Source organism: Ciconia boyciana, chromosome 1 (assembly GCF_034638445.1).
Source record: "Ciconia boyciana chromosome 1, ASM3463844v1, whole genome shotgun sequence".
NCBI classification, from domain to species: Eukaryota; Metazoa; Chordata; class Aves; order Ciconiiformes; family Ciconiidae; genus Ciconia; species Ciconia boyciana.
Window position 1 is genome coordinate 139,067,444 of NC_132934.1, and position 24,624 is coordinate 139,092,067.

Sequence of the window (24,624 nt, forward strand, 5' to 3'; positions counted from 1 at the left end):
CTTTCTTTCATTTAAATGAATGACTGTGAAATGGATGCTTTGCTATTCCATTAAAAAAAAAAAGCGTGCAACTGCAAATGTCTCTAATGAAAATCTAATGTTCTCCTCTCTTCTGGATCAACAAAATATGTATTTGTAGAGGAAAGAAAGCAATTTACAATACTGTAATGACTTCATTATCCAGAATTCAAATACTCATCAGGAGTTGGAGAATTCGTTATGTATTGGCCAGCTAGACACCCACAAACTCATTTTTGCATCTAATTTGTTTAAGAAAATGAACACAGTGATGACTAACTGATACTGTGTAGGAAGCGTTTCGCTTCCTTTACCATGAAATCATGTTTCTATGATACTATCCCAAAAGATTATAGTATTTTACTGAAAAATACACAGCTTCCAAATAAAATATTGTTACCCCCCAACAGTAACCTTTTACAGTATTCACTGAACCAAATCAGAGGTTTATTTCCTAAAGAATGCTAAATAGTTTATGTTTTTGGGAAGCTGGGAGATGCTGCTTTGTTTCATAGCTTATGTTGGAAGCTTTCAAAGCAAGTATAAAACAAAGTATGTTTTATCTCAAGAGACAGAAAAAATCCAAAATAATCTGGTTTTATAGCTTTGTGAAGGGATTTTGAGAACAGTTGGCTATTTTACTGAAGAGGAAAAGTACTGAAACTGCAATTTCGAGTACAGCAGTAGGTACCTGTGCTTCACTTTTGAACAAATTTATTGTACTCTCATGCTCCCCATTGACAGATCTCTCCCTGCTTCAGCTATTCAGACTTGACTGCAAGTCCATTACAGAGAGAATGTAATAGAACAACTGAGGATGAAGAACTTGTTACTCTAAAACTGAAGTGCCTGGCCATTGTAAAAGGCTCTGGATTTTGTTTCAAGTAAGTTTCACTAACACTTGGATCTTTTTCCTTTTAAAAGAAAAAGCACAAGTTAGAATGAAGTTAATGCATTTCCATTTAAAAAAGCTCTGAATTGGTTTCATCAGGTTATGCTACAGTTTCAACAAAACGAAACTGAATTCAACTTCACACATCAGCAAAAGCATTCTTAGAATCTCTGCCAAACTGCTTAGATAACTGTCTCTCTGCTATTATCAGAACATTAGATACCCTGTTGTTGCAGATAACACAAACACATAGCAAAGGACTAGACTACTGTGACTACAGAAATGGTCTAGATCTCAGAAACAAGGTTGACAGAACAGCTAAGAGCCTGAAGCAAAGAAAGCATCAAATAAGGCTACCTACATCCATAACGAGAGGACCCCCGATCATGATTACTCTTCCTTCTAAAAGCTCATTCAGCTAGAAAAATGACTGCAGGAACGCATGAAATGGGATAGCTAGTAACAGTGCAAAGAGATACAGCTTCTCAAGCAGCGCAGTAGAGTTCCCCATGTATTCCCTATTTCCAGCTTTCAGTCACTGAGACTGTTTTTTGCCTTTTGTACCACCCTTGAACAACAAGCCACTCTACATCCTTCAAAAACTTCTTGACTAAGTAAAATTCTTTAGAAACTCTGTATCTAAGAAACATAACAACATATTTCCTAACCCATATATCAGAGTTGATGGATGTGGGTAAGTAAGTTGAAGAATTTAAATATCTCAAAGAATCTAATAATTTAGAAATGGAGAGAGAGATTTAAAGGGGGAGAGAGCAGGGCTGGTGGCAGAGGGGAAGGGTTCCTTTCTATAAGGGCTGAGGCAGAAGAAGTATAGGGACACAGGACGTGAAGCCTTCCCCTCAGTGTCAATGCTACTGTGCCTTTGCCTAAACAGTTTAAAGCTTTCAGTTGATTTTGCCAGGGGTTCAGGAGGTTCAGAAGAACTTTGAAATAACCACCTCTTTTCTATAGTCAAGCACTCTACTCCACCTGTTTCTACTTTAAGAGCCAACCCAAGAATTGTGTACTTGAAAAAAGCTATTTAGTTTCTCAAAGCAGCAATTTGCTGCACTTCCAGCATTTACCAAACAGTCGACTCTTTCTGCCTTGGCGAGTTTGTCACTCCACAATGACCCTCAGGTACATGCAAAGGCCACTAAGAAGATCCCCCAATAACCTGTTATGTTGCAGAAGCCATTCTCTTATCTTCGTGACCCGACCTGTGCTTACCAAGAATGCTCTGAATTAAATAGAGACTGAATACTGATACTGTATTAACTTACAGGGAAAGGAAGTAAGTTCTCTCCTAACTTCACAAATGTCATTGTCCTGGGTAGGTTACGACTCTCCCCGATAAGCTTGATAAATCAAACTGAAAAGCTATGTTCTTGTGATGTTCAGAAACAAAGCACAATCAGAGAAAAAGAATTTTCCAACAGTTTGGGGTATAGCCACACACATTGCAAATATGCAGACAATAATCTTGCTTGAGTATGTTTCATTTTACTACAGGTACCTACATAGGAATCTAGGTATGTATCGAGGAAGCACGCCTTTCCTCAGCTTCTCACACAGCTGACAGCAAATGGTAGGTACCTTCAGAAAGCAATTCGGAGCACTTAAGTTATGTCTAATTTAAACACTACAAATGACTTTCCAAAAATATCTACTTCTATTAAACATCTTGCTTAAGTCTGGGTTGAACACCACCAAAAGTCTGCTGCTAGGCAAAACATACATAAGGGATACAAATACATTCTGCAAGTACATTAAGTTGAATTGGAAACTGGTTACAGTTCAAAACTTTGTAGACATTTCCCATCACTGAATTAATGTATTCAAACAAAAAGCATTCAGTCACCCATTCTATAAACCTTAAATTCTGTCTTGCTCTGATTTGACCATACTGGTGAAGTTACGAGAAGAACAAAAGCTAGAACTACTAAAAATCCAGAGTGGCAATACTATTCTTGGGCGGAGGGCAATAACACAGCATACCTGCTGCATAACCTTTAAGAAACTGAAAATATGGTGCCATGTGGAGTCAGAAAGCTTCCAAATTTGTTTCTTATCTTAAAGATAAGCCAAAAAAATCCCCCCAAAACCACAAAACCAAAACCCCAGAAAGACTTTCATAAGTTTTACAGGGAGGCATCAGTATTTTTCTTTATATATATATTTAAAAAAAAAAAAAGTCAATTGACCTTATATCAAATAGGCTCAAAACACAGACAATAGAAAGCAAATTTGCATAGATTAAATGGATGAAGTCTCAACATAACTGTGAATTTTTAGTTGACCTCTCTGGGAAACATTTCATGCACTGTATCACTTAAACATATAGCAAGTTAAAAAATCTGCTTAATGACTGGGACCTATCTCAAAGTTCTGTAGTGAAATGACCCACAGAACTAAATCTATATACATATTAGGTATTCTCTATATAGATTACAAATACATAAGAAGACTAAACACAAATGGTTTTCCTCAAGAAAACAAAAAGCTGATGTATGTGATGTAATATTGGCTTGGTTACTACTAAACAGTTGTTTTCTCTAATCTATTCATGACCAGGTTTCATTTCCCATTTACCTTGTTCTTTCCACACTCCCATACTTTAAATATTCATTAAGCAGGAGAACACAAAATTAATTATGTTATACAGGAAAAAATATATACAGTCCATTGAGTAAAGCATATGTAGCAAATGCATAAACACCACACAAGCCCACATTGTTTTTTCCTCTTACAAAAAAAAGCAAACAAAAACACAAGCCTGACGGATAACTAGGTAATAAATGGCATTACTGGCAATCCTCTGACAACAGCAAGCAATAACTAGAGGTCTCTTGCTGGTCTTTTATTTTTATGCTAATGCCTATGGTAGCATCCAAAATTCATACTGAAAAGTAGCAACAGACACTACTAACAAAAGAAGTTTAAATTGTCCTTTAAATAGACTAAATTAACAAACATTCAAATAGGCAATCCCACTGTCTAACTCCTATTGCAGTAACTATTTCCACAAAACACACCAATTCCTCTGCCAGACACCAGAGACATGAATGTTTTTGTTTGTATTTTGTTTTAAACTAAAAAAATCATGATAGATTTGACAGTTTTTGCTTAAGTAGCTAGAAGGGGGAGATGCAGAGGAGAGAAAAACAAGCAATTCAGAAGCAACCAGTATTTCCAGAAGTTAAAAGTTTGCTTGTTGTGAGGAAGGTTCTTAGCTCTGGCTTTAAACACAGCATTCTAACTCCTTCTCAGGAGGATTTTTGTCCTGAAACGTAGTGTGAAATGCACAAAGGAAAACTGCAGTTTCAGGACCGCAAGCACACACAGTTTCTTAAATCACGTTCTCACACTGTTGACTTCTAAGCATGTAACTCAACTGACTTGAAACTTCTTGAGTCACAAGCCTTTTAACCCATCCTCTCATTTCAACTCCCTACACAGTTTGTAGATCACCTGTAGCAATACCCAAGATAGCTTTAAAATGCAACTTCCAGTACTGGTGGCATTTCAACTGTTAATGCTCTTGCCAAAAAAACCCTCTCTTGGGCTTCAGACTTCCACAGCCAGATCATTTAGACCACCTATGAGTGTGGTGGCCTCCATTCTGCCAGTAAATTAACAGTCATAATAAAGAGCTCATCCAAAAGCCATTGAAGTGCTAAAATTGAGAGCATTCCCTTCATCAATCAGCTTACCAAAGTAAAAAGCAAGAATACCCTCTTGCAAAGCAAACCAACTCCTCTCTTCCAATAATCGAGACCTGGGATCCAGCAACCAGACACAAAGGTAAACACCACTCAAAACAGTTTCTACAGCACTGAAAAAAAAAATTTTAACATATTGGACAAGGAAAAAGATAAATAGCTACATGATACTATTTTAGTCCTGAAACATTCATTCTAATATACAAACATTTCCTAAAATTTCTCAACTATCAAATTTAACAGCACAAAGAAAAGATCCAACTCAGACCAATCTTTCCCAAACAATAAAACCCTCTTATAAGTTGAGAAATTGAATAAAGGTTTCAAAAGAAATATAGAATGTGATTTGATACATTAATTTAAAAGTGCTGGTTAAGATACATGTTCAAAATATGGTCCATACAGCTCAGCAATTTTCCTTGGTTTTTTTGATGACCAAGACAATATGGATAGAAAACAGAACGGATACTCCTTCATGGATTATCTTTCTAAAACTGAAGGAAGCAAATGAAATTCATCAGGATATGGAGACCTAGATTAGAACTCTCCTTCTCAGCCACAGTACAATGGTTCCTAATAACTTATAAATCAGCTGTTTACACAAATGACTGCATTTACATTGAAGTGGTCAGTAACGTCCCAGGATTACCACTAAATGCTGGTTTTCTGGACATCAAGCTTCACAGCCAATTTGAAGAATTGTTAATGTCTACAAGCAACGCAGCTCACCTCAAACACCTAACTTGAGGGAGGCAACTGGTATTTATGTTTGAAAATGTCTTTTTTTGATTCATTCGTATACAGCACCATTAAAGCTTTTTTTTCCTCCAAATGTTGTTGCAGTATAGCAATCTAAGTAATTGCTTTTAGTTATACGTTTAAGGCCAAAGGATAAAGAATTATGTAAATGAAAACAGTAATCACTTCATTTACTACTGACATAATAGATACAAGTCACATGGAGAAGTCCTGCAGCCAATTAATAGAAAAGCCCTCCTTTATACAATTTAAATAATTATTAGGTTAAACAAATAACAATTCACACCTAACCATAGACAGCAGCACATTAGGAATGCGTAATGGAATAAAGAGAAATAAACAAAGGTTCGGAGTTTGTCTGATACTGCTGCTTCTTGAAAGACAGCACCTCCAGCTGGGGCACAAATTCAGCACTGATTCAGGAGACAAGAACTCCATCTACTAAGTCAACAACACAACTTCTTGCAACAGTCCAGGTTTCACTTGGAAATCTTGCCGAAATACCAGCCAAGCCCAGCCTTGATTAGCCTGCAATGAGATCATAGCTTGAGGAGGTATGGCTGTAGGCCCTTGTAAAGCTGATACTAAAGAGGAATTTATTTAAATGATACATCAATCTTTCTTGAAATGCATAATCTATGATGTTTTCATATTTATTAATGTAATAAGGATAACATTGACTGCAGAACAACTTCAGAGTTTCTAAGGATACTGTTAGTACAGGAAGTGAAATGACTTTCTATCCATCACCCACAATCAACACTGTGACTGACACCAGAAGTTGCGCATCTCAGATAACAGTCATTTTAAAGTAAAAATAATCAAGATAATGCAGCTATGGGAGATTTTCACAAGATTCACACTTGAGTATCTTGACTTTTCATTTTCATTACTTCCAGTAAGATCTTCCTCTTCAGCATTTACTTAATTTCTTTAAAAAGAGGAAAAAATAAAGTGAGGCTTGTGAGACTTCTAATTAAAGTCCTCAAGGCTGTCATTGCACCTTCTGTTGAAATACACATGTTGCTACAAAAAGCAAGTCCTTTCTTTCAAGATGTCAAATTAGGCAAGAACAAGCTGCCTTTGGGCAATTTTTTTGGAATGTTATCATACACACATGCAAAGATCAGAAAAAATCTAAAGTGTTTTTTTTAAAGGGACATTATAAAAATAATAGTAAGCAACACAACGACAACGCTAAAAGACTTTTTTCTTAAATATTAGCAACACCACTTGCAGATGGGTGGGGCAACTTTCAGAAGACCAGCTATGTTTAAAGATCGAGCAAGCTGTATCATGCACCGTTTTTCTCTGTGCCTATTGCAGCAACAACAAAAACGGCAAGGGGAAAAAAAAAGAAAATAAAAAGGCTTGCGCCTGGCAGGTGAACTTGACATTCTACCTACCTGGTTCAGGACTATTCCTCCAAGTCTTATTTCAGTAGAGAAAGAAACACTACCATGAAGCAGGGAAGCCTGCTCAGCCCAGAAGGGCAGGGCCCGCTACGGGGCACCAGCAGCGTGACTGCGGGCTGACCTCTCCCTGGGCAAAGCGCTTTCCCTCCCGACATTCCAGCAGCTGAGCACACGCTTATCCCCCTGCTGAGACTGGACGCATTTTCTCCTCTTTAGCATGCCTTCCCCTCCCTGATTATTGGTAGTTCGGTGGATCTAAGGACACTCTTGTTTTAATTGACTAGATTTCCAGCTAATAAATTCCCAAGTAGTGTTTGCAGCTCTTCTCGCCCTAGACTCCCCCTATGATATCTCCTACGAAACGTTTCCCTTGCTGTCAGCAAGTGAAATAGCCACGCAACCAGAGAAACTAACACCCAAGAGGTGTGCTACACAGAAAGCGCTGCAAAATGAACAACGTACACTTGCTCACTAATTTTTAAATTACAGTATTTTCTGGTGCTATTTTTCAGACAGTTACGGTAGTTGTCCCATATATGCTAAGGAAAGCATGAAATATTTACACCACAGACCTTCCAGCATTTACATAAAGGAGCAACTTTCTTCAAAGGCTGATCTTGCTTTTGAGACGGTGGTAAGCAAGGACACAGGCAGAATTTTAGAAATCCTCCTTAAGTAGCTGCTATCTGAGACTCCATTCACACCTTATCACATTCCTCTCCTTAAGAAGTGGCACTTGGTGTCATCCATCCTCACTTCTCCAGAGCTACCCTGGACTAGAGTGAGGCAGAGCTCCATAGCCAGCTCACACTTAAGCACAGTTTGAATCCACAAAACCGGGAGTTTTTCCACATGTATAGGTATCTTGAAGGATTTGGTCCAGTGGGTTTTCTCAGAACCCCCACTGCCCAGGCACCAGCCTACCTGAGAAGGGACGGCACATGCCACAGGGAAAGGAGAAGCGCAGGTGAAGCAGCATCCCCCCTTCTGTGGCAGGCTGGAGATCCCCATGTGCACTCAGGAAGGGGGTAACTCGGGTTCAGGGCTCTCTTCAGCTGAGAAGAGACAAACTTTACATCTCCTGCTGCAAGGAGGGACTGTTTTAACCACCCAGTACTAAATTGTTCTTCCCAGTAGCTTTCCACCACGAGAAGCAGTACAGAAAAAAACAAAACCCAACACCAAGATGGGTGGGCCAAACCAAGAGGAAGATTTTGCAGCTAAAGGATTGGACTCCTGGGGACATGGGGGACACAAGCTGCAGTCCCTGGTTTCAATGCTAGTTCTATACACTTGCATCCAACAATGGCAAATGAAAATACACTCCAAAATTTAGACCCAAGGATCTAGGTGATCTCTGCTTCCTAGGTCAGCACCGATGGACCCAGATTTCTCTTCCACACAGCAGCATGGTTTCAGGAGGTATCAATGCTGTGGTTCTACTTCATTATTCCTTTGCAACAGACCCAGTTTACAAGGTTCCCATCCTCAGCCACATCTCTCCACATACCACAGCCACATCCTCATGCCACAAATACTTAAGCCTGTTACTTAATACCTAGGTAACATTATGAATAAGTATCACTGATCAGTCTTTAGATGTAGCACTTATTAGCCATTACCAGAGAGGTGGAATTATTTGATGTGGCACTTGATAGCTAGTACATACATAGTAAGTAGCTTTTTTCTCCTTTCCTCAAACGCTCCCAGGTTTTATATTCTATAATTCAGGGCACTGGTAAGAGGCCAACAGACATGCAGTCATTTTTCAGCATATACATCTTCTGCCACTGACTGTCGTTCCTTGAAAAACAGCAGTAGGGAAGAGAGCTAGAAAAAGATGGTTTCAGAAGTCCTAACTTAGAAAGCCCATAATGCAGCTGCTTCAAGGGTGGGAGAAGGGAACCAACTGGACAACTCACAATGAAAACAACTGAAAAATAAGATTAGAAGAATTTCTGCTGTGGATAAAACACGACTTGTTGACCTCTGACATTCTGTGAACTTCTAAAATGGGAACAGGCAGAATCCACAGGACCTGTAGACAAAGCATATATAACTTTCCTACAGACCTTGAGCAAAACGTGCTTTAGTAATGTGGACTTTTTTCCAACTACATATGGATCTATTTTAATGTGTTTTCACTGTGCAACAAGAAAGCTGTCTGAACAGCAAAACCCAACAATTACTGGGGATGGGGGTTCTTAAGTTAAAACACACCCAGATGAAAAATATTTTCTAGAAAATGTGATGTATTTCTTTAACTCATGCCCAATACACTGAGATTAAAGCTGTGAGCGCACAAGGACATACAAAAAAAGCAATGAGGAGGAAAAAAAAAGGGGGGGGGGCAACCACAAAGTGTATATATACCCAGGAGCCTCCCCCTCGCCCCGTCTTGGGAGCATGGATTTGGTCACTATCCGCAAGACCTTTTGTTTAAAGGAGGAGGGAGATACAAAAGGTTACCCTAATTATTTTGAATTTGCAAGCGCAACAGCAGCGGAGAAAACCCAGCCTCGGAGCCGGGGGCTTTAGTCTCCTCTGCGCCAGGAGCGCGGAGGGAGGGAAGGGCCCAGCACAGGGTCCCGGGCTGCGCTGGCAGCAGCGGGGTCCCCCAGCCAGTCACCAGCGCCCGCAACGCCTGCGCCAGGTTTTTAATGGGGAGTAAGAGCGACCAGAAGCAGCAGGTCGGAGCGGCGAGGCTGCCGGCGCCCAACAACCTGTTGCCCCAGACGCGCTCGGATGCGCCCGGTGCCGGGCGGCGGGTGCCCCAGCACCCACAGGCACCACTCCCCGGGCACCAACGGCCGCCTTGGGGCCTTCAGAGCACCGCCGCCAGGGAGCCGGCCCGGCGGCACCTGCGCTGGCGCCGGCGGCACCGCCGCAGCAGCCCAGCCCCGCGGTGCACCCCGGGCTGCGGGCAGGCGGCGCGGCCGGGCCCGCTGCCACCACCGGGCTGTCACCGCCGCGGGCACGCCAAAATGGAGCCGGCGGGACCCACCGCCCCCGCCCCCCGGCACCTCTCACCTTGGTGATGATGAGGGGCTCCCCGTGCTCTCGTCCGCCCTTCAGGGTGAAGCCCCAGGGGGCCCCGCCGGTCAGCAGCACCTCCACCAGCTTGTAGCCCTCCGCTGCCCGCTGCTCCACCATCACCACCACCGGCGCCGGTTCCACCAGGACGGCGCCGAGCCGCGGGTCGCCGCCGGCCAGCCGCTCCCGCCCGCTCCGCAGCCCCACGTCCTCCATGGAGCCCCCGCGCCGCCAGCGGCGTCCGTCGTGGCCGGGGCTCGCCTGCCTCTGCCGGCCGCTCCCCGGTGCACGCCAGCCGGCGGCAGCCCGCGGAGCCACCTACCCGCCCCGCAGCGCCATCCAGCCCGGCCCCATCGGCGGCGAGAGCTGCTCCCGCCCGCCCCCTCCTCCTCCGCAGCCCGCGGTATTGTCTCACGCCGAGGCCAGAACCCGGCGGCGGCAGGGGGGCGGCTCCAACTTGTGGCAACTTGGCGGCGGGGCAAACGCCGCCGAGCAACGCGGGACGCCGGGAGGAGCGCGGCGGGGCGAAGCGCCCCCGCCTCTCCCTCTCGCCCCGGAAAGAGGGCGAAACCCGCTTTCCCCCGCGGGCTTCCCCAGCGGGGGAGCCGCTCGCCCCTCCCCAAAAGCGGGCAGCGCCGCAGCGCGATCGCCCCGGGCGAGGAGTAGGAAGGGGAGAGGAGAGCAGCCCCGGGCCGGCCGCCAGACAAAGGCGGCACCCAGAGGGTCCGTGAGCCCGGAGCCACCCCGGGGCCGGAGCCGTGCCCGTGCTGCCCCCGCCCCGCCACACGCAGGGGCGGGCGCGCCTCTCCTTCACCCCCGGTCCCCAAACAAAAGCGGCGAGCAGGTGGAGGGTGGCCGCGCCGCTCCGGCCTCACGGCAGCTGGGGGAAGGGGGCAGCCGGCCGCTGCGGCCTGCCCCCGGCCAGGGACGCCCCGCCCTCGCGGTGCCAGGCGGCGGGGGGCCGCGCCGCGCCGGCCGGGGAGGGGAGGAGAGGAGAGAGGAGGGGCGGCTCTTCCCGCCTCGCCGCGGTGCTTGGGGAGGGCGGCCGGGAGGGTGAGGGTTAAGCGGTGGGGGCGACGGGGCGGGAGGAAGCCAGGCAACATGGAGGGCAGGTCAGGGGGCAGCCGCGGCGAGAGCCGAGGGAGGTGCTTGCTCCCGGCCGTTCCCCTGCCCCGCACTGTCTCCACCACCTGTGGGGCGGGAGAGGCCCTCGCGTGTGCCGTGCCTGGCCCGCCCGCCTCGCTCTCCCTCCGAGACCATCTAGCGGCAGCCGGGGGCGAGGCGGGGCCGGGCTGAGGTGAGGCGAGGCCCCGGCCCCCCCGAGGGCTGCTCCCGCCCGCCCCGGCGCCAGGGGATCGCGGGGCCGGAGGCCTCAGGGGTCAGAAACGCGGCCGGGCTGGGCCGGGCTTATTTCTTGCTGGGCATCATTCTCTCAGCTTAATTGCATCACTTTATAGGAACTTTCAGTGGCTTAAATCAGGACCGGATTTGGCCTGGAGTACCTGAGTACCAGCACACAATCGTCCTTTGCTTTTCACTGCCGAGCAGGTGAAGTACTGCTTGATCTAAGACACAGGAAAATCTGTATTTTAGTTTCTGAAAGACTAGTGAACCTTAGGGTACTTCCACGTGTGACATAGTCTCAAGGAGGTGCCTGGTATATGCAGTGGGATTTCAAGGTTTTGTATATATGTGACAGTTCACATATTTTGCCTCTGAAAGTGGCCCTTATGTTTATGTAGTCTGATCCTCTAACTCCTGTTTCAGCTGACTCATTCCTCAGAAAACCCTCCTGCCCTGATCTAAAGGCAGCAGTTTGTTTCTGTAATACCTTTACGTTTCTCTAATACCGACAGAAAACTTTGGTTTCAACATTACGAGCATCTGAGGTCATCAATCCCAGTAGCAGATGGGAGCACATACAGAAACAGGAGAAATATATTTGATTAGGATGATTGTGGTTCCCTCATGATTAAGGGACAGAAGGAGCCATGGAAGGGGGATCCAAATGGCACCAACTTACACATAGAATCATAGAATCGTTTAGGTTGGAAAAAACCTTTAAGATCATCAAGTCCAACCATTAACCTAGCACTGCCAAGTCCACCACTAAACCATGTCCCTAAGCACCACATCTACACGTCTTTTCAACACCTCCAGGGATGGGGACTCAACTGCTTCACTGGGCAGCCTGTCCCAATGCTTGACAACCCTTTTGGTGAAGAAATTTTTCCCAATATCCAATCTAAACCTCCCCTGGCACAACTTGAGGCTGTTTCCTCTTGTCCTATCACGTGTTACTTGGAAGAAGAGACCGACCCCCACCTGGCTACAACCTCCTTTCAGGTAGTTGTAGAGAGCAATAAGGTCTCCCCTCAGCCTCTGCTTCTCCAGGCTAAACAACCCCAGTTCCCTCAGCTGCTCCTCAGAAGACTTGTGCTCCAGACCCTTCACCAGCTTCGTTGCCCTTCTCTGGACACGCTCCAGCACCTCCATGTCTCTCTTGTAGTGAGGGGCCCAAAACTGAACACTGCATTCGAGGTGCGGCCTCACCAGTGCTGAGTACAGGGGACGATCGCTTCCCCAGTCCTGCTGGCCACACGATTTCTGATACAAGCCAGGATGCTATTGGCCTTCTTGGCCACCTGGGCACACTGCTGGCTCATATCCAGCCGGCTGTCAACCAACACCCCCAGGTCCTTTTCTGCCAGGCAGCTTTCCACCACTCTTCCCCAAGCCTGTAGCGTTGCATGGGGTTGTTGTGACCCAAGTGCAGGACCTGGCACTTGGCCTTGTTGAATCTCATACAAGTGGCCTTGGACCATCGATCCAGCCTGTCCAGGTCCCTCTGTAGAGCCTTCCTGCACTCAAGCAGATCAACACTCCTGCCCAATTTGGTGTCATCTGCAAACTTACTGAGGGTGCACTCGATCCCCTCGTCCAGATCGTTGATAAAGATATTAAACAGAACTGGCCCCAGTACTGAGCCCTGGGGAACACCACTTGTGACCGGCCGCCAACTGGATTTAACTCCATTCACCACAACTCTCTGGGCCTGCCCAGCCAGTCAGTTTTTTACCCAGTGAAGTCTACGCCCGTCCAAGCCATGAGCAGCCAGTTTCTCTGGGAGAATCTGTGGGAAGCGGTGTCAAAGGCTTTACTGAGAGGATCCTGCTAAATCCAAACCTTATACTGAAGCTAAGTTTTGCATCAAGTTATATAAGGCCTCAAATGACTTGCAGATCCTCAGTCAGATTTCTTCTCTAATTCTTTTCTATCATATAAAGAAGTGCTAATTGTAAGACAAGTAATGATAATTTTAAAAAAGCACAGGTAAAGGGAAATACAAATAGTTTTCTCCATGTCCTGTCTCCGGTTGTTCTTGGAATCTGAGATAAAGTGTTCAGTTATGTTTGTGTAACACATATCAGGTTGTCTACGCAGCAATGTATACTCAATAACCTATAGCTGGAAGTTTTAAAGAGCTGCAGTATACGATTTTGTTGTTTGTAAGCATGATAATAAAAGAAAGATCCAGAATAACAATTTGAACTTTAGTGTAAACCTACGTATGCACATTGAAATGAAACGGAAATAAAATCGTTTACATCATTAATGAGAAGAGCAAATTGTGCTCCCAAAAATGTCTTCTCTGCTTGTATCCCCTCTTTTTCAACTGGCAAACATTCATTCTTCTTCGTCTTGAACTTTTTGTTGTCCATGAGAAATTGAAGTTCTACATTACTGTTCTGGCTTTTTGATTTGGTCTTATAAATCCAGTATTGAAAATGATGCAGAAATCTGAGCACAGATTTTAAAACTGGAATATGTAGAGCCAGGAACTGGCACCTATGTTAAGGAAGCCAAATGAAAACCATTGAACTCTGCTACTGTAATTACATCAGTGGAAGATGTGGACATGTAGCTCTAGGGGAAGCAGTTGCCTAAAGAAAGAATATCTGAAAGCTTTCACACTCCTGATTAAGAGAGACCTCAGTAAAGAACAATTTTCTAGCTTATGTTTGCCTAGAGCCTGATGGTCTGACACAGTCGTTAGGCAAATCCTCAACCTGTAGCTGATAGTTCAGAAATCAGATTTCTTTATTTTGCATGACACCTTTTTTTGCCTTTTCTCCTTTAATGTTACCAATGGAAAACTAAGAGACCACTGTGTAAAGTTCCTCATACATGTAAGTCTGACAAACCAAAGAAAGACAGAAATTCTCTTTTGTCATACTGGTCAAATTTCTCTTCACATCTTTTATATCCTCCCTCTCTATGGGATTTGAGGCTTGTTCAGAACCCAGCTGGAGACATGTACTCATGCTCTTCCTAAAATACTGTGATAATTTTATTACTTGAATTTCTGCAGCTTCTGCCAGCCTTCATAAGGTTTTGGATAGTCATAAAGAACAAGGATTTAGTAAATGTATTCTAAAATACTACTTTTCTTTTGTGCAATGAGAAAACCAATGCTAACTGTATTTGTCTAACAAAACCCTCAGTGGCAAAACCCTCAGTTTTCTCCCATACATCTTGTTTCACTTGTCAAATGTTGCCTGAGTATACAAAAGTCAGCAATAGAAGGTAGATATGCAAGATAAGAGACATCAGAGTGCCATAAATGTATCAAAGGAAGTAACAGACTTTCACGCTAGGGACAGAGAATGATGCAGCTATGACCAATGTGGTATAAGAAGTATTCCCTTCTGTAATAACATGTGCTGTTAATATTATCAAAGATACTTTACAGTGATACACAAAAGTTCCCCAAATGCCTCCTCCCGCCATGCATAAGGAGCTATCAAACTTTATTAAGGGATGGTTCCCACAAATTCAGCTTGCGAGTCCCTGCCCTGTAACAACAAAAGCTTTCTGCAGTAAACCAGGCTCCTTCCACAGTACTTCTTCTGTCTTCCTACCTTGGTACTTGAAGCTTAATTAACAATTTCAAGTGAAATTTTGTTCTACAGAATTTACTCGGCCTTCATTCCCTCTGTTGCACAGATTGCGTACCTGGTCCCTACTTAATCATTGAGATTACCAAAACTGTGAATAAAGTCCTCTATGGCAGGATTGTGTTTAAACAGTATCAGGCACAGTATGCTGCTAAGGCACAGCCTGTTTCACCTTTGTGGCTATACACCACATATCTTTTCCTTAAGACACCTTGCATTAACTTGTGCGAGATACTTGCAGGATGACTGTAGAATAGGGTGTTTTACTCTCAGCCTTGAGAGCATTAATTGTGCTGGACCTTGCAATGCCAGCAGGGTTTTTTTTTTCCCAGCAGCTGAGCAATTTGAAAGAAGTAGAGGTTTCTGACTCATAATCGTAAAGAACTGAGGTGAGTTAAGCCTTTACAACCTCCCACTGTTTGTTACCACTCCTTTCCTGGAGGTAACCACCAAGCATCACAGTTCAGTGAAGAGACAAAGTGCCTCAGCCATTTGAAATAAAAAATTGATGCCCTGGGGTGTGTATAGTTCATCGACAATTTAAGTTAAGATGCTGGGCTATGAAAGGGAGCAGCTGATCCATGGCACAGGCTCTGCTCTGTCACCTCAGTTACAGGGGTTGCATCCTCGGGCAAAAAGGCAGAGTGGACTTGTACATGTCCTCAGTGGCATTTGCCAAAATAACCTAGCTATTTCAGAATTGTACCAATGCAGCTTCTTCTGTGTAATCAGCTGCCATAGTTGCTGAAGAAATATCATTTTAGTCACCAGTGGTGGAAGAAATGTTGATAGATAGAGATGTATGTATAGTGTGGTCTCTACAGTGAAGATGAAAAGATTCATCCCACCACGTTTCAGTGATAGTGATTAAATCGTAGCTTTCTAGTTCCACAGTGGCTTCCAGCTCCTTCCTGTTTGAAACTCTAGTGTCTTTGAAAATAACCATCACAAAGACCAAAACAACTGAAATAGTGATAAGAAGTTCCTGTAGAAGAAATGGATGGATTTTTTGATCAAGTAATTCAAGGTTTGGCAAGCTGCTGACAGTTTATTGTGGAGTCTGAAAGTCCTGAGAACCTGGAGAAACAGGTTGGGTCGCAGCCCAAGAGACAGACATCCTGGCATAGCTGGAAACCAGGAGGGTTTACTTTGGAAACCTGCCGTGTTTCTTCTGATAGATTCAGCATAATCATGCTCTTCTGCAAAACACTTTGATTTCAACAAATTATCCATTTTCCCAGAATGAAAAATACCACATTGAAACACTCCATCAGGATGTCTCCTGTGTGATTTAGGCACTTTAAAAACCTTTCCCAAGTGTGTCTTGTTTCTCCTGTATTGCAAATAAGGATTCATCAGCACATAATTAGTGCTGGAGAAACCCTTAGAAGTTTTTAGCCTTTCAGATAGATACTCAAATATATGTTGACTTCTTCAGTTCTTTAGGACCAAAAAAAAATGCTTCTGTGTTCTTTCTCTAGGGCTTTATATAAAGCTGAAATTTGTGAAAGAATAGCATTTCATATGATACTCTGGTATTTCTATCCGCATGAAGTTTTTGATTCAAACTTTGTTCAATTCTTATGTATTCTCACAACAACACATATGCTTTGTGAGCAATTTTCTGAGGGTGAGAGCACTCACTGTGGAACAAATTGTGGCTGTGAGTGACCAAGAGAAAAAAGCCCATGATTTGCTGACAATAATATTCTTGGCTCAGATCTTGAGACCCATTAGAACTGTAGACAGAGAAAAAGGAGATGAGTCCAACACAGACTCCTGTAATTCATAGCCCACTTTGGGGTTCATAATTTTCATGATTTTGCATGATAACAAGATTGAAAGTCAAAGAAAAGGGCAATAGCAACTCCTCATGTGGAGTCAGAAGACAACATACAACCTAACAAGAGGAGGTGAATAGGTAACCAATTTTCCCTGGGGATGGGGTTTTCAGCTGGCAGTCAAATTCAGGCACAAGTTAAGTCATGCCTTGGGCCATAGTCCCTCTGGTACCTGTATACCTGTGCCTTTTCCAGTTCCTGTGTTAGGGCCCTTTGTCAATTCGTATTACAACATCTCAGACTACCACTTTACGAAGAAACCAAAAAGCAGAGAGAGGGCACACAGGTTGAAGCACTGGTACATGACAGTCCGTACTGCTTCATTGTCAGCAGGCTAACTAGGCAATGTTGGGGCACAGTTCGGGGGATAGCGTGGGCCAGTGACTTACTATGAAGCAGTATGAATGAAGCCACCCCTTTTTAGTTGTAGAAGAGAATTCAGCACTATATGCATATATATGTATACACTATATAGCTATATTTGGTCATGTAAATTATGTGTTCATTAACCTGGGATATTTTTTTTGCTTCATGAAGTTCCATCATTTCAGTGAAGCATCATTTGTAACGTTTATTCTTGCTGCTGCATTTCTGATCATGGTACATTAGGGAGTGTTTTTCATTGACCATCTTCTTTGATAACACACGTTACGTGATAACATTCTCTATAGAAACTGTGCTGTGCCACTTGCCCTTAGGTGCCAAAAACCAGGCACTGGCCCATTTTAATTACTTGAGGGACATAGCCTCAGAGGCTAACAAGCAGTCTTTAATGCATTTGAACTCTGATATCACAGAATGTTTTACCTAAATTCTGTACTTGATGAAGATGATCACTGCAGCAGGGATGATCAGGGAAAATGCCAAAGGGAGCGTTTCAAATGCTCTTTTTGCAGAGAATGCTGTGAAGGCTTTTAAAAGGGTAGATAAATAGCAAGAGGCCAGAGTATGCATGAGAGCAGACAAAAGCCTTGTAATCTGGTATTTTTCACTTGGACTTTGTCTTCATTTGCTAGTTAACCCCAAACAGACCTTCTTTTTTTCTGCCTATCATCATCAATGTGTAAATAAATCTTTCAGTGCATTCTATAAATAGACACGAATCCTTCATTACAAATGACCTTTCTACTCTCAGCTTGGTTACACAGAACATGAACTGTGTCCAGGTGGAGGTCACAGGATGTAGCATCTTGTGAGAGTCCATCTAAGCATGCGTGCAGCATGAAGTAAATGGGGTTTTTTTGCAGTGCTACAGCAGTTTGCCCTAAAGCATCAGGTATGCACAAGTGGCTATGGTCCAGCAGTGCCAGACCTGTGATATTACATGAATTTGGTGATATTATGTCTGATATAAGGCTGGTTTGGGCATGCCCAGGAGTCCATAGGGGGCAGAAGTTCCTTCTGTGCATGCCACCTCCCCATAGACTGCTGTGCCCCGTTATACTGAAGGTATGGATGTAGTCTCCTCTCTCAGGAGACCAAGGCAGAACAGTTAGCAGTTGATGGGAAGTTTGAGGGGGGAGGTTTGAGGGAATCCTACTGAGTCATACAAATGAGAAGAGGTGCCAACATTCAGATGAGCTTTTCCTGGCTTGTGTTAGACTTAGAAAGGACAAGGCTGCTGTGGGAGGTACTGCTTTGTTAGCCTGAATTTTGTCTACAGCGTAGAGTGTACTCATGTCAGTGGGGCATTGTTAGTAACATCCTGAGGAAACAGCTTCAGGGTGGGGAGTGGTTTTATTGCCCATCTTCTGTGATAACACCGATCCTATTACAACCCCAAAGGTTAATTTCTTTTGAAAGTCTGAATCACAGAATCACAGAATCACAGAATTGTATAGGTTGGAAAAGACCTTTAAGATCATCAAGTCCAACTGTAAACCTAACACTACCAAGACCACCACTATACCATGTCCCTAAGCACTTCATCCAAACGTCTTTTAAATACTTCCAGGGATCGGGACTCAACCACTTCCCTGGGCAGCCTGTTCCAATGCTTGATAACCCTTTCAGTGAAGTAAAATTTCCTAATATCCAGTCTAAACCTCCCCTGGTGCAACTTGAGGCCATTTCCTCTCGTCCTATCACTTGTTACCTGGGAGAAGAGACTGACACCCACCTCTCCACAACCTCCTTTCAGGTAGTTGTAGAGAGCGATAAGGTCTCCCCTCAGCCTCCTTTTCTCCAGGCTAATTATGTAGTATTAAAGGTATACAGAGGATTTCTTTCAGAACACTGCATTTTCTGAAGCAGTTTTAGGACCAACCAATTTCCTGGAGTCGTGCTCCCAGGAAGTTTACTAATGGAAGCAGCTGAGGTAGCCAAGCTATAATATAAGCGTATAGTGTAGCCATATTGCTTGCCTGAAGAGTGTACCCAGTAAACTACTTTGGATGCTGAAGGGTCAGTCTCATTACTTTGTCCACCCTGGACTGTGAAGTCCACCTCTGACAATGAAGTCATGATCATGAAGAAGACGTTATGAAGAAGTCATGAAGTCTTGAAGAACAGAAAAGTCGAAAGAGTGAATCTTAAGTGCTTCCTGCACTATAATGTTTCTGCTGTTATTACCGAGTTTCCTCTTGATTCCTTGAGCCAGCCAAGGCATGCTTTTGGGCTTTCTGCTCATTTCAGAAACTACCAGACAACAACTTGTGGAGCAGAAGGTTGCGACTTTCCTTCACCCAGTCCCAACAGGCGGCAGGGCTGACTGCTGGCCATGCAGCCACTGGAGAGGGAAGAAACCCAGTGATGCTCATGGGATTTCAAAGGGGAGCATCGGCTGGTCTCTGTGGTGACTGCATACTTTGTCAGAATTCCCTTCAATATGAGGTTACAGCATTCAACAAGACCATCTAACTGGCCATGGTACACTGACATTTTTAGAAATTTAATTAACAGAGCCATGGAGACTTCTTGCATTGTAAGAGCTTTGAAATTAGTGCTGTAACATATTTTGATTTGGTTACGTAGATTGGCCTGGGAATAGAGGCTTTATGAGATAATTTTCTAGTGCTAATGGGCTTTGAAAATATAACTTCTGGGTGGTGGGAGATAAATTCTAACAAGATCCCACAGTCTAAGAATCGTAACAAGGATGTAAGAGTATCCCACCTAATTTCTTCTGAGGGAACCAACTAACGTAACCTCTAAAAGAGAATGCAGAAGTAGTGGGGCCTAGGATACCTTTGGAAGATACTGAGGACAGGATAGACATTCAATATCTTTGTAGACCAGGGTCCCCTCGGCACGCTTATGAACATTAAGCTCCAATTTTCAATATCACTGTGTTTGGAGAGGATAATATTCTTTCTTTTCACAGTCTTTTTCATCAGTCAGTTCCTGCGCAAACTGTGTCTCTTGTAGTCTGTGTAGGTATGGGACAAGGTCTCTCTGTTACATGTACGCTGAAAGGGAGGTATCTTTTTGTTCTGTGAACTAATGTAACAATAACAATGATTAATGGTGGAATTTGTCCAGAAATGTGGGCACAAAATCTGTCTTAATGCAGGTTCAAAGACTGTAATATTCTCAGCATTGGCATAAAGAAGTGGGGATTTTGTTCTTCCAGTCTCTAAGCAAAAATTGTTTTCTCCAGTTTATGGATGCATTTTTCTACTCAGTTATTTTGTACTTCATCCATATAGACCTCATTTACTAATTTAAATGCATAATAGGCAGAGTTTCAATAACTGATTTTTGTATGTTTCTTCACAAAAGTCAGGTAGGGTAACAATTCCCTGGAGAAGGTATATAAGAAGTCAGTAAAATATTTGTAACATGGTTGCATCAGTCAAATACACACAATTACTGAGCTGTTCAAATGCACACTCATTTCATGTATTTGTGTTTTCATTCTTAAAGAAAACAAAAATAACTCAAACATTATTATTTTTATGCAAAGGAGAGACATTCATTCTCATCCTTTTAATGTTCACCATCCTTAAATGTAAATTAATAATTTACAACTCTATAATTATATTCAAATCACTGAGAGAAGGGAAGCGATACCTCTGTTTTTCTTCCAGTTGTTTTTAATGGAGTGTGTAGCTGTTATAATCATGACAGATGATTTGAATATCGCTTTGAATATTCAAAGTGATTCTATTGTTCCAATATCCCTGCCTAAATTTACAGAAAACTTGAAATAGAAATAATGGGGTGTGAATTTCCCCATTCATTTCAGTTATGCATTAAGTGAAATGCCAGTTTAAAATTAGCTTTAAAAATTAGTACTAATAATTATTGGAAGGACATATCTTATAGTTTCTTCCAAAGTAAATCTAATTGCAGGAGGTCTGTGTGGATGAAATGAAGAACAATGCTAAGCATATAGAATATTTGTGTGTTAAGTCCTTTAAGAACATATTGCAGGATCTGTTGGGGAGTCCATAACTGGTTTTATTGCATCCATTTAGCTTGAAGACAGACCCAGCTTTCATCAGTTTGGGAAATGCTCTGTCAGGTAATGTGCAAAAGACTGTGACGTCATGAACCTTTGACAAAATACAGTTTTTACATTTGTAAGGTAGCTAAGATCTTCATTGGGAGCTGTAAATTCAGGCAGTGGTACATTGAACGTAAAAATAAATTCTCCTCTGTCTCTATATCCATAAGTTTCCTTCTCCTTTGTAAACCAGTGCTGTAGTCCCAGATTTAATTAAAACAGTGATTAAAGTATCTGTAACTGCACACTCAAGCATAAGCTATAGCACACTCCTTAACAGCAGAAATGCATGCCTGACATATTTTTGTAAACCTGTTGCTTTCCCTTAGAAGCAGGCAAGCCAGTGTTTCATCTTAATGGTGAACATGGACTGGACTGAAACATTATGTCCCAGGTCCGAGGAGAGCGTGAGTAGGTATTTCTAAAAGCTGTGTGTGTGGAGTACCTGCCTGTTCTCCTTGCAAGGAGCACAGTATTTTTCTCATTCTTGAGCACATCGCTGCCAATGTATAAAACCAGGACTGGAATTTTCAGTGTTGTGCAATGTTGTACTTGATTGATTGGTATTTGCAATGCGAAGGAGTTTTTTTAATGTTTCTTGTATGTGTGCAAATGGTTTTCTCCAAGCTACACCATTTGCTTAACTGAGATCCTGCCTTGGTGCAGAAATGAGAGACATACCATATTCGTGGGTCTGTTTCGTACCACTGGCGGCAGTGGGAACTGTGTCAATAATTTCAGAAGGAAGGGAATTAGGACCTGTAGAACGATGTAAGTTTTATTGAATACTAAATGATGTTCCTTAACAAGGCAAAATAACTCTTCTCTTTCTTTCATTACTTTTCTGTTTCCTTTGCCTTTGTCCCAAGCTTTTATCCTCTTATTTTCATAATCATGAGAAGCCAAATTAATCTCAGGTATAAGACTACCAAACCAGCTTTGAATTTCTTTGACTGTTCTGACTCTTTATACTTTGAGCCCAGCAACAAGGGCCAGAGACTAGCTAGATCTTACCAGTTGAGATATTGGATGGCTCATTAGTTTGGCAGATCCATCTCTCATTCAGCCTCAGATCTCCACATGTAAAGACACACCTACTTGTGTCATGGCAGGTATCCATTCACTCATGAGTCACCTTAGTTTCTTTTTGTATTAGGTATGCTACAGGTCATATTCTTTGCTTCCAATAAAAATCACTCCCTCTGTAAGTAACTGTGTCATCAGATCCTGAGAAAGTAAGAGGGAAGGGACTCAGAAGAAGAGGTTAAAAAGCAATCCTCCACTCAGAGAAGTAAAGCAATAACAGTAGGGTGCACAGCTGGCAAACCTGTGGAGAGAAAAGGAGAGAAGCATAAAAAAAAATAATCTCCAGAGTATAAGACTACAATTGAGGAATGAAGGTCGTTTCAAAGTAGCTGAATAAAAGGGAGGGAGAAGTTAAAATAATGATATGATAAATCCACATGGGCAAACTAGAAAACCATGGTTAGGATCAATAAAAACAGATGATAAGCAGAAAAAGCAAAACATACAAAACATTCCCATCTGTAAGCTAGAACAAATGATCAGGATACAACTTGACATGCTTTTCAAATTTTTGAAAGAAGGAAAATGGCAACAGGAATAGTGAGGGGAACAATTTTAGAAACTGGTAGTGGAAATGAAAGGCTTCTATTCAACAGTTTCTGTCTAATAATCTAAAAGTTTTGCTGTTCTAAGTATAAACCAGGCAATATAAATTCAGCTTCAAATGAGAGCAAACATAATTTATTTTAATTTATATGTATTTGCATTGTTTATGTGGTATATGATGACTTTATTTTAAATAATAATCTGTCTCTGTGGAATCAATGTAATTTTTGATTCTTAGTAGCCAGGTAGACTGCAATGCAGTATCTTGACAGAGAGGTGGCAACTCTACGCACTGCTGCTCTAGCAGAGGTGGAATGAAGTCTGAGGAGTCCCAACCTTGTACTGACAACAGAGCCTTGTATTGACAACAGAGCATAGGTATTCTCCTTTACCTCAACAAGAGTTTGTATTTCTGGAGCAGGGCAATCTGGTTCACAACCTTGCTGTCCCCAGTGTATTTTTGTATACATGGTAGTAACAAAGCATAAGATTGCAACATCCAGGTCAGTCACCTGTCCTCATCCATGGAGCAGGAAAATCTCTTTGTGCTGGAAAGCAGCAAAAACATCCAGGTAACTTCCAGCCTCAAACTCAGCTGCCTGGATTTCAGAGTCTTTAATGATGTGTATGCCTAAATTCCCATTATAGAGTTCAGACACCTTGCTGATGTGTGGACACCTGTGTGTAGCAGCCTGAATCTGCAAGCTATCATCCTGCTCTTCAGGTGACGTAGCCCGGGCAGAGAACTGGGGAGTCCCCTGGGAGCAGGCTGGGTGGACGCACGACATGCCCGGCAGCTTGGGCTCCAGCTGCCACCCCAGCCCTGCCATGGCCGTCCCGCCCCGAGAGGCTGCAGGGCCCCCACCAGCAGTCAGCAGGCTGATGAGCTTGGTGGGGTTCATTCTTGCGCTGGGATCAAGCGTATAAGGTGCCTTGTGTAATGAAGAACTCAGTAGGTACCATTTTACCCAGGACTGACGGCTGTTTTCTGTACTGAGGGCAAACATACCGGCTGAAGCCTCTGTGTTTTATAACCCCTGCACACAAAACATCCCACTGTCATTCATCAGGCCTTCATAATTTCTGCTAAAATTATGAAGCTGGGACATTGGAAAAAAAAAATTAAAGGTTAGGTCATTTGTTCTTACAAGGACTAATTGTAAAATCCATGAATGTGTTATTTAACATCCAGTTCATTTCAAGTATGTTGGCAATGCTCCCTCCTGTATTTCCTGAACGTGTTCCTACAAACAAATTTTCTGGAGGGGTGAGGGCTGACGCAAGGAGCTTGAAACTCATCTGAGAGGGGAGAGTTAATTTTTGTATTTGCTGCTGTGGCTAATAGGACCCCTGAATTAAAGGATATTGTCTAGCTTATAAAGTAAAACCAAATATTACTGGTCAAATTCCTGTTTTCATATTAAACCCTTACCAAATTAAAAAAAAAAAAGAAAATTATTCTTGAGAAATCAAAAGTCATGGAATTTTCCACATCAAGCTGATCTGACGCAGACAGTACAGACTAAAGAGAAGACTTTTTGTGATTGCGGTTTAAATAGGATGAGGTTAACATTGTCTTCTAAATGTAATTTCTTTCTACAGTGATAGGATATCATATTTCTAATTTTAATTACAGGGATGGGTGGGTTGGATCACTAAAATTTAGATTTGGGTTAGGGTGTGGATTTATAGCCCTGCTCCTCCCTGTAAAGGCTGGGACTGCTTGTGTCTGGACTCATCTTTTTAATTAATTTGCAGTAATTAAAGGGTGCTGTGTGGGATGGGGCTAAAGAGAAACACAATTAAAATGTAATGCTTCTCCTTTGGTATCTGCATCCTTATTTATTTTAAACCATCTTCAATGCTCTGGTGAGTTTAAGTCTTCCTGTATCACATACTGTGCAAGC

General features: G+C 43.0%; 1 protein-coding gene across 4 annotated transcripts in view; it reads right to left on the minus strand.

Annotated features, from left to right (window-relative positions):
- The window catches only part of SHROOM2 (shroom family member 2), a 127,052-nt gene extending 116,319 nt beyond the window's left edge, over positions 1-10,733 (minus strand). For 3 of the 4 annotated variants that reach the window (XR_012040335.1, XM_072849506.1, XM_072849505.1), the window contains exon 1: positions 9,837-10,733. Coding sequence is in view for 3 of the 4 variants with exons in the window: in XM_072849506.1 (XP_072705607.1) it covers positions 9,837-10,055 (219 nt within the window). In the remaining variant the exon portion in view is untranslated. The remainder of the gene's footprint in view (positions 1-9,836) is intronic. The other variant, XM_072849507.1, reaches the window with a different exon arrangement.
- Between the last annotated feature and the right edge of the window lie 13,891 nt (positions 10,734-24,624).